At 37.7% G+C, this 17,295-nt stretch overlaps 1 protein-coding gene across 2 annotated transcripts in view; it reads left to right on the top strand.

The window, feature by feature from the left end:
• The window catches only part of LOC106063751 (kelch-like protein diablo), a 90,736-nt gene extending 73,703 nt beyond the window's left edge, over window positions 1–17,033 (top strand). For both annotated transcript variants that reach the window (XM_056022200.1, XM_056022199.1), the window contains 3 exons: window positions 14,073–14,194; window positions 14,883–15,044; window positions 15,981–17,033. In XM_056022200.1, the coding sequence (XP_055878175.1) occupies window positions 14,073–14,194; window positions 14,883–15,044; window positions 15,981–16,201 (505 nt within the window). In that variant the 3' untranslated portion in view covers window positions 16,202–17,033. The remainder of the gene's footprint in view (window positions 1–14,072; window positions 14,195–14,882; window positions 15,045–15,980) is intronic.
• Window positions 17,034–17,295: the final 262 nt, after the last annotated feature.

Genomic DNA, 17,295 nt, shown 5'->3' with positions numbered 1-17,295 from the left:
CCAATGGTTATCATAGTAAACATCATGTACCCTATGCACCAATAGTTCTCAAAGCAAACATCATGTACCCTATGCACCAATAGTTCTCAAAGCAAACATCATGTACCCTATGCACCAATAGTTCTCAAAGTAAACATCATATACACCATACAACAATTACAACAAAGTTCTCAAAGTTCCAAAGAAACAACAATTAATAATAAGTTTCTCATATTATCTCTGTGTTTCAGTTTGAATGTTTCTTGTCACTCTTTCTGCTAGTTCGCCATTTTATTTAGACACCTTGAACACACACAGTGTGTGTGTGTGTGTGTGTGCGAGCGTGCGTGTGTGTGTGTGTGTGTTTAAATCTCCAACTCTTTTTCAACCTCACAGGGATGCTTCGCGGCAGCTTTCCAGCTGTCTTCGATGTGTTTGAGTTTACTGGACAATGGGATGGCTGCCTGGTCGTGTAGTATGCGCTCTGGGCTGTCGTTCGTTCGGTGATCTCAAAGGTCCCGGGTTTAAACCCTGCCCCTGCCATTCTCCGTCGTCTAGCGCGAGGCTTGGGCTAGGATTTAATTATCTTCAGAGTCTGAAGGATCATACGAAACATGCCACATGTTTTATAAACAAACAAAAAATATATTTAATTTTCTGTGTCCACCTACTTGTTGCAATTGTAAGTCCCCCCCCCCCCTCCTTCTAACCAGCTTCATGATATACTTATGTACTTACTAAAGCATTGAGTCACGTGGTCATGTGTATACAATCGGCTTCCACAAAGGTCATCAAGTAGCTGCCGAGTGTGTCACACATGTTTTGTGATGGGGACACGTCACTTTAGGGTGACACCCTGACCCATATTGTTTCTTTGTTATTGAAAATGTTTTTGTCATTTTTAGGCACGACAAAACAATGCAGGAGATGCAGATCAAGGATTAGTCACTAGATAGTTTACAATGCAAAGTTAACACAAGGGTTCAAATAACACAAGGGAAACAACCGCGACAATTTTTAAAAAACTCATAATTCTGGGACAACCGCTATGAACATGCCAAGGGAAACAATCGTAATAAAGGAAAGTGTCAGTGCCTTAAATATTGCTCACCATTCAAAAGTATTAATACAATATTATTTTTTTTTTAAATACATAGGAAAAATAACAAATTCATTATATTTTTTAAATATATTTATAGCTTACCTTGAAAAAGTTCTTTTTTCTCTTTTTTTTTGTTTTAAATAAAATTCCACATATATCTCTATCATTTCCATCATTGCCTTAGTTACGCTTGTAGTAGCCGCATATGGCTAAAATTCTGGAACAGCAATTATAAGAGCAGTGATTTCTCACTAAAAGGAGAAAAGACCCTTTTAGTTTTATGTGAAATGTCCGTCCTTCCGTTCCGTTTAGATCTCGTAAACTAGAAAAGATAGTGAAAATCTAACATCATAATATTTTAAATCATTCAAAGTTCTGATTCAACGGCTACTTTTTTCTTTTCTGAAAGAGAAAAATCTAATTTTTAAAATCACTTATGCAAGTAGTTTTTTTTTTCCACAAAAATACACCACTTTTACAACTATACACTTTTAATAGTACTAACACGGGAGGGTCTATAGTAGGAGCATTGTATATACCATATTTGTAACACATTTATGCCAATGGTTTTGGATTTTTTGCAAAATAATTTTTTTTTACATATGTAATTTAAGTTAAGTAAGTTCTGTCATAATAGTTACTACATTGACACAAAAAATATTTAATTTTTTTTAAAGAGAACAAATCTATTTAGTATGCATAGAAGTTGGACATAATTTAAAAAAACTAATCATAAATATTTTTTCGTATTATCGCGTGAACTTCAGTACTGCCCAGTTGCTACAGAACACTCAACTAAAGGGGGAAAAATGATTTTTTTTTTTACGGAAATGTTTTTTTCCTTGAGGATTTGAATAAGAGATGGACCCTTTACAAAACAATTAGATCAATTAGATATTCATTATAAGACATCATTTAGGCCTGGTTCACATCTAACTTCACATTCACTTTCACCTATCCTTTGATCTGCTGGACCGCTGGGGCACCACACAAGATCTGTCAACCTTCTTTCTCCATTATTCTCTGTCATTTGTCTTTGATAGAATTTCATTCTGATGTTCTTTCTAAAAATATTGAAACCTGCCTTTTTACCTGCCTGGGTGGACCACTTCGGGGGCCGATTTTGGGTTTGTGTTTCCACACTAACTGTCTTTGTAACCTTTTTTTTTTTTAAAGTATTTTTTTTTCTTGTCATCAGTCTCCAGGTCTCGCATACATGGCTACTAGTCTTATGGTTTTGTCTATCATTTTCTTGGTTTCCCTGATATTTGTTTTGCTCTGTTGCCTCCTGCTATTCTTTCTTTTATTTTTGTCAGTATGTCTTTTTTAAAAATTAATTGTAATTGTTGTGTTAAAAATAAATAAAAAAGCAACAACATTCAAATAAAATTAAAAAAAAAAAACGAAAAAAAAAACCCTATAATTATGAAGTCCAAAGTCCTCAATCACAAATGGCGAAACGGCTTCGTGCTTTCTTATGGCTTTCTGACGTCGGAGTCGCCGTGGCTGAGTGGTAAAGCGCTTGGCGTCAAAACCGAGCTATCCTGTGTTCGAATCCTGATGATGACTAGGATTTTAATTTCGGGATTTTTAGCTCGTCTCTGAGTCCACCCAGCTTTAATGAGTACCTGACAATAGTTGAGGAAAAGTAAAGGCGGTTGGTTAATGCCCAGGCCACATGACACCCTCCTAATCTGTGGGCCCCCTTTCCAGATAGCTACACCCCTAATATTATACTGATCATATTTGCATTTAAAAACTATTTTTCGTTAAAACCAGGAATTTCGTGCCCTTAATTCACGAAACAAATCTTCACTGTCTGACTTCGATTAAAACAAAAACAATACAAAGCAATATAAAGCTAAACAACAAACAAACCACAGCAACACAACTTATTGTAGCTTCCGCTACAAACCACCATCTTGTATGACTCACAGATTTTTATATGGTGCCCAGAGCGTTGGGCGCATTGCTTGGAGGCATAACCAGCAAGAACTGTTCTTTGATCTTTTATGTTCGAGCTACATTGACTATATGGAGCCCTGCGGGAGGTCGTCAGCACTAAACTATGCACATAGGGTTACGCATGATCAGTAGTGGCAGGTCATGGGGACTTAAAATATGTGACCATGTGGTTGATAGAGAATGTGAGGCCAGACCTAAGGCTACTCTGTTGGATTGGTAGGTCACATAGCTTTCAATACCATACCAATACAAGTTTGTTTTTGTTAGAGATCGAGTTATTGATGATAGAGTTATTGATGATAGAGTTATTGATGATCGAGTTATTGATGATCGAGTTATTGATGATAGAGTTATTGATGATCGAGTTATTGGTGATCGAGTTATTGATGATTGTATTATTTATGATCGAGTTATTGGTGATCGAGTTATTGGTGATCGAGTTATTGATGATTGTATTATTTATGATCGAGTTATTGGTGATCGAGTTATTGGTGATCGAGTTATTGATGATTGTATTATTTATGATCGAGTTATTGGTGATCGAGTTATTGGTGATCGAGTTATTGATGATTGTATTATTTATGATCGAGTTATTGGTGATCGAGTTATTTATGATCGAGTTATTGATGATTGTATTATTTATGATCGAGTTATTGGTGATCGAGTTATTGATGATTGAGTTATTGATGATTGTATTATTTATGATCGAGTTATTGGTGATCGAGTTATTGATGATTGAGTTATTGATGATTGTATTATTTATGATCGAGTTATTGGTGATCGAGTTATTGATGATCGAGTTATTGATTATTGTATTATTTATGATCGAGTTATTGGTGATCGAGTTATTGGTGATCGAGTTATTGATGATTGTATTATTTATGATCGAGTTATTGGTGATCGAGTTATTGATGATTGAGTTATTGATGAGCATAACATATTATTCTAACTCTGTCAATCTTACGCGTTGAATTATTTCATGAACACAGTACACTCTTACAATATCAATGATTACATGATGAATATGATCCATTCTTAAATGATCAATCATTTCATGAACAATTCTCGGACAAACAAGAAATGATCCATGAAAACGTGTCACACAAACCAAAAAATTAAATATGTATAAGTGTCGAGGATTCAGTGTGTGTTTAGAGCAGACAAGTTTCTGTGTTTAGATTATCAAGTTTTGTGTGTGTATTTAGATCAGTCAGGTTTCTGTGTGTGTTTAGATTATTCAATCTTACATAATGTCAATCTTACACATGCTGTTAACGATACGCTCTGTCAATCTTACACAATATCAATCTTACACATTGTCAATCTTAAATAATGTCAATATTACACATTGTCAATGTATCTTAAAAAAAAAAACAATCTTCCAGCAATTAAGCCCTCGATGTTTAATTAAACAATGTGATATCTGCTGAGACTTTCCGGGCCTTTATACGGACAGAGCGCGCCTATACACTAAGCATACACCCATTCGTGGGCAAATACTCCGAGGTAAATGGATACTCTTTGCCTCCTTGCTTGAGAGTCCCTCTTGCTCTCTTCCTTTTTCCCCTCACCACCCATTTCAAATCCCTCCCTTGCGCGCCTTTTACGTCGACCAGCGGGCCAGAGTCGGCCCGTCTTAAAAGTGTTTGTTTTTCATTTGTCCGGATGTGTGAGTGCGTGGAGAGGGTGGGTGGAGTGTGGGAATTACACCGGAAAGAGATAATGAGAGAGAGAGAGAGACTTGGGGACGGGATATAATAATGGAATTGAAGTGAGTCCTAATGTGAACATGCATACTCACCGGGGTGGTGCGGGGTAGACGTAATGGGTAAGTGTCACGGCTACCGAGTTGGTACACATAAAAAAAAATGAGCCCATAAATACAAGTATTTTTAATAAGGTAATTTAAGTTGTAGTTAAGTCTCTGCATTAAAACTCTGGTTACTCGTTCTTCATATCTCCTTCTTTTTTCTAAAAGCTTAAATCAACTTTGAGTCTGTCTGTCTGTCTGATAAAAAGTTTGAACATGTTTTTTCTCCCATTTCCCATTTTTGGATCAAGTTAAACCTTTGCACAATTATTCATTAAACCTGAGAAGATATGAGTCAATAAAAAAAAACAAACAGTTAAACAATTAACAAACAATTGTTGGTGATAATTATTTATAAATAGGTGCCGATACTCTGTGATGGATTACCTAACTTTTAACTACTAATAAATTAATAATAAACGTTAAAATACAAGACAAGTAATAATTTTTTCTCTACATTGAAAAAGGTGCCGGTACGTCGTACCGGTGCGTACCGTCACAAAAACAGCGCTGGTTATACATACATGGATAGTGTCCCCTTATTACGTTTCGACAAGTTTATTCTCTCACTCCCCATTCTTGGATCAAGTTGAAATTTGGCATCATTATTTATAGTAGATAACAATACACGAATCAATCCAAAAATTAAACATTTAGTTAATTATTTATTACTATTAAATTAGTTTCGTTTTATATAGCAGAAAGGTTAACAGACCCGTAATTTTTAGATAAATGACAGTACTGAGCGGTTCCTTCCATTAGATAAGCTTTGTTTTTTAAAATGTATTCTTTTTTCTATCGCTTGTTGACTTTGCAGATCATTCAGTCTAAGAGAAAAGTAAAACGTAAAACAGGCTACATATTTAAGACTAGTCGACCCGCGGCGTAGCATACGGCGCTACTTTGCAGGTCCAGCCTTAGGCCACTGCATCCTATGCGACCGCAGTGGGCCCAGCACTTTCATAGGCCCCATGCTAATTCTAGGTGTAAATTCTAAAATTAAACCATTTTATAACTTATAACATATTTTCCGCGGCCTCCTGATTTACCAGGAAGTCCTGGAAATCTCCTAAAATTGCAAAATATACGAAAAAGTCCTGGAAATCCCCGGAAATTACGAAAATCTTTTGAAAAGTCATAAAAATCTCCTGAAATAAATACACAAAAAGTTGTCATTTTGGGGTGTCATTCAATATGGAAAACGACAATCCTACGCGCGATAAAGGCATTATGCAATACACGTAATTGTGGAATCTGGGGAAAGAAGCTTCTCGCACCTCAAACAAATGAAGAAACATTTTGTAATTTTTGCCACTGAGTGTGAGCTATGTAGGAACAGAATTTTTATGATATAATGTATGACTTCGCTACACGCAAGGCTCGTAAAGTAATTCTGTACTTAGTAAGGAATGAATAAAATGCAAAGACGAATTCATTTTCTAATACAAACTCTTAATTTTTACTTATTAATTATCCGTATCCCTACCCAAACTGGGCCCTGCGCAATCCGTTTAGCATAGTGCCGCGCAATGGTTAAGTCCGGCCCTATTTAGTGACGGGTGAATATAATTTGCTCTCCCTCCCCTCTTTTTTTCGCACTAAAGTTACGTGGGGTAACTCTAGTCCGACTTGCAGAAATAAAAAAGTGATGTTTCCATGACTTCTTGGTGGCGTCAGGAATGGTTGAGCCATGAAGAGAATTATATATTGAGATACTTTTTAAAAAAGCTTATCTAGAGGGGGGTAAGAACCTCAAAAGCGTAATACCTCTTAATAGTTTATGGTTTAACTTTCTTTTTCTATATAAAACAAAATTAATCAATTACCACTAATTGGTAAACTAATTGTTTAATTGTCTAAATGATTCTTGTTTTGTCATCGATTATTTATACTTGTGAAAACTTTCAACTTGATTTGAGAATGGGAAAAGGGAAGAAAAAAAACGTGTACAATATTTGTACCAGACAGACAGACATGCAGACAGACAGATGAAGTGTGTTAACATGAGACTTATAATTATTTAGAAGTTGAAGTTTTAAAAAACCTTTTTTTTTCTAATTTTAGATCAATTAAACATATTGATCACGTGAACATTGTGTTTTTATGTAACAGGATGTACATCCACAACTAACACGCACACACACACGCACACACACGTTCAGGTCTAGCTCTAGCTTACGGATGTTAGGGGGCCCGGGGGGGGGGGGAAAGAACAAGCTCGAAGACAAAGAAGTCCCCCCCCCCCCGCTTTTCCCCCATCTCAAAATCAATTTTATAACGACCTGTTTTTAAAAGACAAACTTTTGACAGAGAACAACTGGAGAGGAATTCTAAACACTGGAGAGAGAGAGAGAGAGAGAGAGAGAGAGAGAGAGAGAGGAGAGAGAGAGTGTGGGGGAGAAAGTGCTAGAAGAGTGAGTCATGTCAGGGAGTGAATCTCACCGGGATGATTAAAGACACCAGAAGACGATGTCTGTTGAAAGAAAGATTGCCCAGAGGAACTACTGGACGAGGAGAGGGGGGGGGGGCGGCGTGAGAGAGAAAAAAAAAGAAGGGAGGGGAAAGACGTCACGGTATTTGGACAAGGGGGGGGGGATGAGGCTGAAAGTGGTTATTGAAATTATTGGATGCGTTTCAGTTCAGCATGAATAAAAATTTCAAAAAACAGACACTCAGCACGCGGGAAGAGAAGTTTGTCTTGATATGCTTGTGGTACTTTGTCATTATTAAGTCAATATGGGAGACAGCTCAGCACACGTGTCATCACATTCTGACTGATATCACGTAGACATAAGTCACCTAGTCCTAGAGTGACTATCAGGTACAACAGTTTGACATCGTCTGTTGATAAATTGTATCTAATTATTATTATTTATTTATTATTTATACAAACTAGATAACACGCTGGTAATAGTGGAAGAAGTAAATATAATGCAATCTTCTCTATAAATATATATATGTCCTCTCTCTTTCTCTCTCTTTCTCTCTTTGTGTTTGTTCACTCTCTCACTCTCAGTATCCCCTCCCTAATTGCACCATCCTCACACTCTAACTCTAATCTAGGTCTTTCTCTCTTGTCTGGTCAATCGAAAACTCCCAATAGAAGTGGCTGAAGGCTACCTCTACTCTCAGAGGCGGTCCCGGGCGGTGGCAAGTGGGGTAACCGCTCCAGTTCCCGCGCAAAACAGGGGGGGGTGTGCAAAACCAGACATTATATTATGTAGTGTGTTGATTTTCCCATGCAAAATTTCTGTAAATTATTAATTCAAGTTTATTAAATGTTACTATGTGAATATAAGACGACCAATAGTACAGTACTTAACGTAAGCTACTATGTTTTGTAACTATAATAAGGCCTACAGCATTAGAGGCGGGCCAGCCAGTTAGCATGATGGGAGGGGTACATGAAGGTAATATGGGGAAACTAGTTTTCATAACAGCAGCGTAGCGAGGTTCTCGTGGAAATATGTTAGTGGATATTCCAACACCACCCCTCCTAAAACAAATTTAGTGAGTAGCGAAAAACTCGAGTCGTCTGTATATTTACCAAAAGACATTCAAATGCTGGTAGTTTTAAATCGGCTCATGTGGGCCCCAATTGGTCACGAGCACAAACGCAATGAAACCCCAACTCGCCATGGTTGATACGTCACATGATTTGGGCCCCTAATTGAACCCCTTTCGCGCCATGTATGTTACGCCTCCGTCTCATAATCAAATTCATGTTTTTTCTTGTATATAACTCCATATGTTACAAATGTTCGCTGCGCGACTAGCTTTATGTTTATAAAGTTCTCTGACTTTTTCACTGCTGGTGGCTAATGTTCTGACAAATCTCCCGCCATACACAACACATTGCTGCCCGATGACCTCTGAACTCTCTCTCCTCACATGATTAACAGAGGGCGCTGGTGGGGAGAAAGAGAGAGTGCCACGGAGACAAAGAATCACGTCAGGGGGCAAGAATTTCAATGAGAATTCATAACATCATCTGCTTGTCATAACGTTGGTGGGTCGTTCCCCCTCCGCTTCCGGTTCCGCCATCTTGAACCCTCCACGGAAGAAAAATTAGCTGTAAATTGGTAGGAAAGAGGAACTAGATCTGGGTTTTCTTAGTAACATGAGGTGAATACACAAATAATGAAGACAGGATAAAATATAAAATGTAGACATGGGGAAAAAATGCGAGGAAAAAAAAAAGAGATTGAATCATTAGCAGCAAGGTCAAGGTCATCTTTGTTTTCCTGGCAGGTCAAGGTTAACTTCTGTTTTATTTCGTTATTTTTTGATGTAGATGCAAATCATTTTAAACTGAAATTGTAACTAAACACATTCATGGAATAAACTATTGTCTTTAATTTTAGGTCAAGCAGAGATAGTAAGCCTAAAAGAAGTCATTCATAAGGATAATGAAACTAAAGTTAACATCCTAAATAAATACTTTGCATCAGCCTTCTTACCCCCAGGAGACAAAGACATATTACCTTGTACCTTAGCGAACTGATTACTCCATATGTCCCCCAGAGAGCCCTGCGCTAAATGGACTCAACGCTTTTAGTAGTGCCACGTTTCTCCCTCAAAAGCTACAGTCTGCGGGCTTTTTCAGTGCACGGACCATAGGTTTGGAACTCACTCCCCATTGATCTCAGACAGACAACATGCTACACCACTTTTAAGAAGAACATTAAGACCTATCTGTTCAAAACTTTTTTAGATTAGTTTGTCATTATAGCTGTCGTGTTTGTGTTTGTAATGTTATTATTGCGCCTTGAGCCTACATTTTGTTTGTTAACAGCGCTTTATAAATAAAATTATTATTATTATTACTTAATTTGAACCAAGCAGACAACATAGGAGATATAGAAGTACAAGAAAAGGGAATCCAAAAACTATTAGCCAACATCAAACCTAATCAAAAAGGACCTGGACCTGTGGGTATTCCAGGTAGATTACTCAAAGAACTAAGCAATGAGCTAGCCCCAGTGTTCAAAATACTTTTCAGGCATCTCTTAACCAGGGCAGAGTACCAAGGGACTGGAAAGAAGCAAATGTCAACCCCCCCCCCCTATTTAAAAAAGGAGAAAAATCTGACCCAGGAAACTACAGACCAGTATCACTTACCAGCATCACATGTAAAATTCTAGAACACATAATATGTAGCAACATCATAAACCAATTAGACAAACATAATGTCCCTACTCCATACCAACATGACTTTAAGAAATATAGATCATGTGAAACACAACTAATAGGACTCATTGATGATTTTTCAAAAGGCTTAGATCAGTGATGCCCAAACTACGGCACGCGGGCCATATCCGGCCCGCGACGTGGTTCTGACCGGCCCGCCAAAACATCGGCACAAAATGTAGAAAATAAAAAAAGTTGAAAAATTTATTTTTTCTATGTTAGGACTCTCACAATTTCTTTGATGTATTTCATACTAATCTATGCCTTGTTAGTTATTCATGTTAATTTTTTTTCTATAAGACCACATTTTTAAAAAAAAATTTTTTGGCTATAAGAATTGACAGTTATTTTAGAGTCTTGGACGATTCCGTGGCTGTCTTGAGCTAGCTGTGTCCTTGACATCTCATGCGTGTAATACAGCACATCTTTTCTGCATTATTTTGGTTCGTGTACTTCTGACATCAACATGATTGGTGCCGTGTCGTGTGACATTTGCACGTTAATGAAATGGGAGTGTCGAAGAAAAGATAATTGGATGTTAAAACTTCCAGGACAAGTAGACAGATCTTTATTAAATCTAAATTAACAAGACAACATGTTTCATTTGTACAGAAAGTGTGGCTGTTTTAAAGAATGTAACATAAAAAGGCATTCTAAATCAAACCATTACAAAAATATGGAGGCACTGTCGGCTTGAGCGGCTAAGAAAAGAGTCGCTAAGTTACGTCTAGAGTTGAGCGAGTGACGAAAATATTTACCAAGAAAATGAGTCGCGGCTGTAACGGAGGCTACAGAGGTGCTCACATTTTAAGAAGAGAAATGAAGCATAAAAAAGTGCTTGCTAGCAGTGACGGAATTAAATCGGCCTGAAAAAAATTCATTTGAAGCTGTGCCACATTTCTGGCATGACAACTGCAAAACGGATGGACGATGTTGATGAAAATCTTCATTCAAAACTAAATGACAGAGCAGCAGATTTCAAAATCATTTCTATTGCCGCTGAGGAGTGACACCAACTGGAACTAATGACTTACAAAGCCAGACTTCCCTGCTTGAGACATTTCGAGCAATACAGACAATAGATTTCTGCGCCGTGTTGTCTACATAATCCTTGCGCATCACTGGCTTAGATGCTAGTGAGCAAAAAGATGCTATCTTACTAGATTTTTCTAAGGCTTTTGACAAAGTTCACCACCATAGTTTGCTTAAAAAATTTAAATATTTTGGCATTGATGGTCCATTGCATCAGTGGATTAAGGATTTTCTGATAGGGAGAGAACAAACTGTAATAATAAATGGCTCTAAATCAACACCGATAACAGTAAACTCAGGTGTACCTCAAGGAACAGTCTTAGGTTCACTACTATTTTTAATTTACATAAATGATTTACCAAATTGCATTAGCTCAGGAACAAAAGTCAGATTATTTGCAGACGATTGCATAATATATAGAACAATAAAAACAACACAAGACACAGATATTTTACAAAGAGAATTAGATGAATTACAGAAATGAGAATCAAATTGGAGCATGTCTTTCCACCCAGAAAAATGTCAGGTATTAAGAGTAACAAAAAAAAAAAATTAATTACAATTATCTTATTCATGGTAAACCAGTAACACAAACTAAAAACGCAAAATACCTAGGTGTTATAATAAATGAAAAACTGTCATGGAATCCCCATATTAATGAAACTATAAAAAATCAAATAAAGCATTAGGATTTATTAAAAGAAATTTCTATAAATCAAATAAGAACATAAAATAAAAATGTTATTTAACCTTGGATAGGCCAATAATAGAATATGCATCCTCTGGGACCCATCAACTCAAAAAAAACATTAAGAAACTGGAACAGACACAAAATAGAGCAGTGAGATTCATAACAAACGAATATTCACATTTGACTAGAGTAACACCTTTAGTAAAATCACTAAATTTAGAAAATCTTCAGGATAGAAGACTTAAAAGTAAAGTAGCAATTATACATAAAACACTGAACCATAATCTTCAAATACAAAAACAAAACTTAATAAAATACTCTGAAAGACACAAAGATAAAGGCACATTCCTCGTCCCATATGCTAGGACAAATTTGTACAAATACTCCTTCTTCCCTAGTGCTATGAGAGCATGGAATGGGTTGCCTGAGCCTGAGCCAGGAAAACCAGTGACTTGGCAGAATTTAAGTCATTGGTTAATATGCATGACTGAATGCATGACGCGTAGGACGTAGTCATATTATTTTTTGAAGTAACGTCTGTTTTATATAAGATAAGATAGTTGAGTATTATTTGTTAGACTTCTAGCAGAACTTATTTGCTCATAAAAGTCCTTAGTTTCGGACAAATGTTTGTTTGTTAAATGTTTTACATGTTTCGGATGTTCCTTCAGAGTTGAAGATAGTTTACTTTCTAGTCCGAATCTCCCACAGGACGACGGGGGGATGGGAGCGGGCAGGGTTTGAACCCGGGACCATCGATTAATTCAAACGACAGTCCAGCGCGCAAACCGCACGACCAGGCAGCCATCCAAATTCTTGTGTGTGTGAGTTACTTCCTCTTAGCCACTCACAGTTTTCAATGTCACAACTTTTACAGCGGTTATTTCTCTCGTCATTATTAATAATTGTTAAATTAAAAAAATAAATAACCACCCCCCGAGAACGAATCCTGTTTAAGCGAAAGTATAGATCTACTAGACTCTATATAGTTCCTCCATCGTGGTTCGATGATGACCACTTTGTCATCGAGGGGGCTGAGGACTTTGCACTGGGTTTTTATGTCTCCTCGTGTGGCTGGTGAGACCTATGTGAGCCCGGAATGTTCGGCTGCACTCTGGGCAGGTTATTCCAGCAGGAGCTAGTGTCATTGGCGTTGCTTTTCTTCTCTGGCGTTTTTCTTTTGCCAGCGTTGTTCTCTTTTCCTCAGCAACCTGTGCGCCAGTTTTCAAAGCGCGACATCATGATGCTCTGTCATATGCCTCTATCTTCTAGGTGGCTGAGTCTATGCTAAACGCCTTCAGAGAATCTTTGAGGGTGTCACTGAAGCGCTTTCTTTGACTCTATAATATTCCAATGATTGGCCTTTAGATCTAGACTGAGAAGACGAAGCACAAAATGTTCCCGAACATTAATTTATTCAACTCTTGCAGGAATGCGGAAATACACGAAGACATATAGACTGTTAAAGAGAAATATTTTCTAGTTCTCTAGCCAATTTTACTTTTTTTTTTCTTTTTATACTTTCAAAAAATGATAAACTCGAGTTTTCCCAGTGTGGCCAACGAGCTAGGAATACTTTAACCAGCGCTATGCATCAACTGTCGCAATGCTAGGAAAATCGTCAGCGCCGTTTTTTAAAACCGTATCTACCTAGATTTTGAGCCCATCCAGAAAGTTTTAGTTTACAAGAAGTTACAAGTTGAATAGAGATATTGCAAAAATATTCCTGGGGTTTCTATTTTTACTTGTTTTTTAAAATGTAGATATGGTTAAGCAAGTTGACTCCTTGAATGTCTGGGTGGCCATCATTAATTCCACATTTAGATACCTACCGAAAAGAAAATTAACAGTTGTCTCCCTGCACATGACTAGCAAACTGTTTAAAACTTGAAAGTTAAAAATGTTTGAGTCAAACTATTAATCCTGTATGCATACCTCGACACTTGCTATTTAGCAAACACTAACTCTGAAGAATAACAACTTGAATCACTCGTGTCCAAACATTTTCGGCCTGAAGCTCATATACAATTTCGACACAATGATCGAGTCCGATGTAAGCAAGCCCTCAATATGCGTGTAGATATTGGGTCCAGAGGAACTGTTTTCCTTAACAGGAGAAGGGACGAGGGGGTTGGGGGGGAACCAGTTAGCTGATCTATTGATGTTCTATTGACTTTAGCTGGCTATAACATATAGGCTGAAGTCTAGGGGGGCTTAATAGCACAGCGTCAAGGGCCGGAAGAGCCCGCGGGTCGTGGTTTGAGCATCACTGTTTTCAATCATGAAACTTGTGTCACCACCAGGTGCTACGATCCTGGAGAGAACGCATGGAAGGATGTCGATGACGGTGAAACCTACCTGCCCCACGAGAGATCTAGTCACGTGATGTGTCCTCTTGACAACAACAAGATCATCATTCTAGGAGGTAACTTTCACCATAACAGAATTAATATAAATAAGTACTCCCCCTACGAGAAAACGTCTATGAAAGATTTTAGTAGTTTGTGCGTCCTTTAGTTGATCGACCCCAATAGTACTAAAGTCGGTAGAAATTATGCAATAATAATAAGAAGAAGAAATAATTCAGGGGAAAAAACTTTAGCTTAATTTGTAGAAGTTTTTTTTAGACTAGTCTCCCTTCGGAATATTTTGTGCTTTCCTTGAACAATCTTATGCATTATCGTTCGACACGAGTGAATTCCCTTATCGGTGGCCATTTAATTCTTAAAGTTTGTACATTGAAGAAACTCATTAGAACACATTTTATTAGGTGTTAGTAGATGAATAAATGGTAATCAGCTTGGAGTATGTCTTTTCAATCAGAACAATGCAAACTATTATGATTAACAACATATATATATATATATATTTAATTAATTAGATGTATCGTTAGAAATGATTAAACTAAGCTTATATCTTAAAGATTTGTTTCCCAAACCGTTTCCTTAACAGAACACTTCGAACATTCTGAGTATTTAGCAGAACACTTTGATTATTTTTTTAGAGAGATTAATTCACATAGTGGCCTACTAGTTAACTATTCCAGTAGTTCGTGGAGCTAGGGTTACGCGGAACACAGTTTGGGAAACACTGATCCAAAGCGAATGTTGCAGGTCAAGTGTTTGACCAAGACGCCTACTGCGAGATGGATGAGCCAAACATCTACCAGTACAACCTTCCCGACAGCCACGTGACCCAGGAGATCAGGAAGACCTGGTACATGGACCTCCCGAGAATGGCTATCCCAAGATGCAACTCATGCATTGTTTTGATTGGTCAGTACGTCATATATTAGTAATGAGTTCATTGTTCTCATGCTTTCACCTGCAACACACACAACACACACAACACACACAACACAAATAACACTCACAATACAAATAACATAAAACACTCACAACACACACAAAACACACAGCACAAACAACATAACAACACAGTAAACACAACACAACACTCACAACACAAATAACATAAACAACACAGTAACCACAACACAACACAAACAACATACAACACACAACACTACACAATACAGTAAACCCAACAAACACAATACAAACAACAAACACAACTCTCCCAACACCCTGATAAAACATGCTATGTGTCAAGCTGGTGGGTTGTACAGATTTAACTAAGGGTTGACTCGAACTGACTGCAGGCATGCTGTTGCAGTACTAAATAACCGCAAAACAAAGTAAATTAAGACTTGACGGTTGCACAAACAAATTCTTAGCAACAAACCCTAGGATTGTGGGATTGTTTGCCGCTTTATTTCGTGGACACAAAAAAAAAAAAAAAACAACTATCGAAAATGGTACCGAGGTGCACGACACTATCAATAGCTCTATTTAGTCCAGCCAATTGATATTTTGTCATATTGCTTAGGTTCTTCCTTCTGTGTTTCTCTTTGATACACCACATTAGTGTATTGTGTGATTACTTCTTGTGTTTTGGTTGGGTGGCTGGGTTTTTGATGTAGCCCCCTTTTTGTTTTGTTGTTGTTCCCCAGTTTAACGTGGACGGGGGGAGCCTGTGACACGTAAAAGAGAGGGAGGGGGGAAGCGTAAGTTGCTTGTCATTGTTCTGTCTGAACAATACCCTCCTCACTATTGTCCTAAAATCCTCTTATTTACTTTTAAAAAATACAAACATAATTGAAACTATTTCATTAACGTCAATCTCAATATTCTGTGTTGTTTACACCCCAGGAACCAACCTCTGGATGATCGGGGGCTTCAGTTACAACAAGAGAACCCCCATTAAGACGGCCAGCTACTACGACACTGTCAAGAAGAGGTGGAAGAACGCCTTCCAGCTACCGGACCATCACTACGACAATATGGAAGGGGTGATGCTGGTGGTCCCCGCCTCCAACGGGAATTTCCGATTTCAAGACCGGTTTATTTATAGCCAATGGCTCATGTGGTGAGGCCGACTGTGTGCGCCAACTTTGTTATGAAGAAAATGTTCTGGCAAATGAATAATGAAGACTCCTGGGGGAGGGAGTCCAAACATTTTTATTTCCCATCCCCCCTCAACATTGATATAAATACAACTTAATAAGAGGACGATTATAACAGTCTGTGTCTGCAACATTCTTAGTGGATTAAAAATGTTGGTAAAGGAAAGGCAACTCTTACCATGGACATTGATGGCTGCTACTGACCCAGCAGAGGGGCTTAACCAACTCTAGAACTTGTGATGCCAAGGGAAAAAAATGATTATGGTGTCATGTATTCATTTGTTCTAGGTCTCGTGTAAATAAACATAAACCAGAAGTTTCTATTTCACATTTATCTAGTTCAAATTTAGGCTCTGGGGTTTGTACACATTATAAAAGTACACCACTCAGAAGTCGAGTACTGTCTGTTTGATTGCTATGAACGGTGTATGTTAACTTAACACGTTTATTTTTGAGTGATTTGAAGGTGTTTTATTCTTGGTGGATTTCTTCATGAAAGAAATTCGGAATTTCTATTTGAGATTTTCATAAATTAGCGGTAAAACTATTAATAGCTAGATTTTGGGTGTATCCGCTGTACAAAATAAATGTAGTGTTGATCAGAAAATATTGTTTGGTCTAGGAACATTGTGTGCACTTTTAGCACGACAGAATCCAAGGTCTAGGAACATTGTGTGCACTTTTAGCACGACAGAATCCAAGGTCTAGGAACATTGTGTGTACTTTTAGCACGACAGAATCCAAGGTCTAGGAACATTGTGTGCACTTTTAGCACGACAGAATCCAAGGTCTAGGAACATTGTGTGCACTTTAAGCACGACAGAATCCAAGGTCTAGGAACATTGTGTGTACTTTTAGCACGACAGAATCCAAGGTCTAGGAACATTGTGTGTACTTTTAGCACGACAGAATCCAAGGTCTAGGAACATTGTGTGTACTTTTAGCACGACAGAATCCAAGGTCTAGGAACAGTGTGTGCACTTTTAGCACGACAGAATCCAAGGTCTAGGAACATTGTGTGCACTTTTAGCACGACAGAATCCAAGGTCTAGGAACATTGT

This window comes from Biomphalaria glabrata, chromosome 3, assembly GCF_947242115.1.
Source record: "Biomphalaria glabrata chromosome 3, xgBioGlab47.1, whole genome shotgun sequence".
Lineage (NCBI taxonomy): Eukaryota > Metazoa > Mollusca > Gastropoda > Planorbidae > Biomphalaria > Biomphalaria glabrata.
This window is presented reverse-complemented; position numbering and strand designations above follow the sequence as displayed.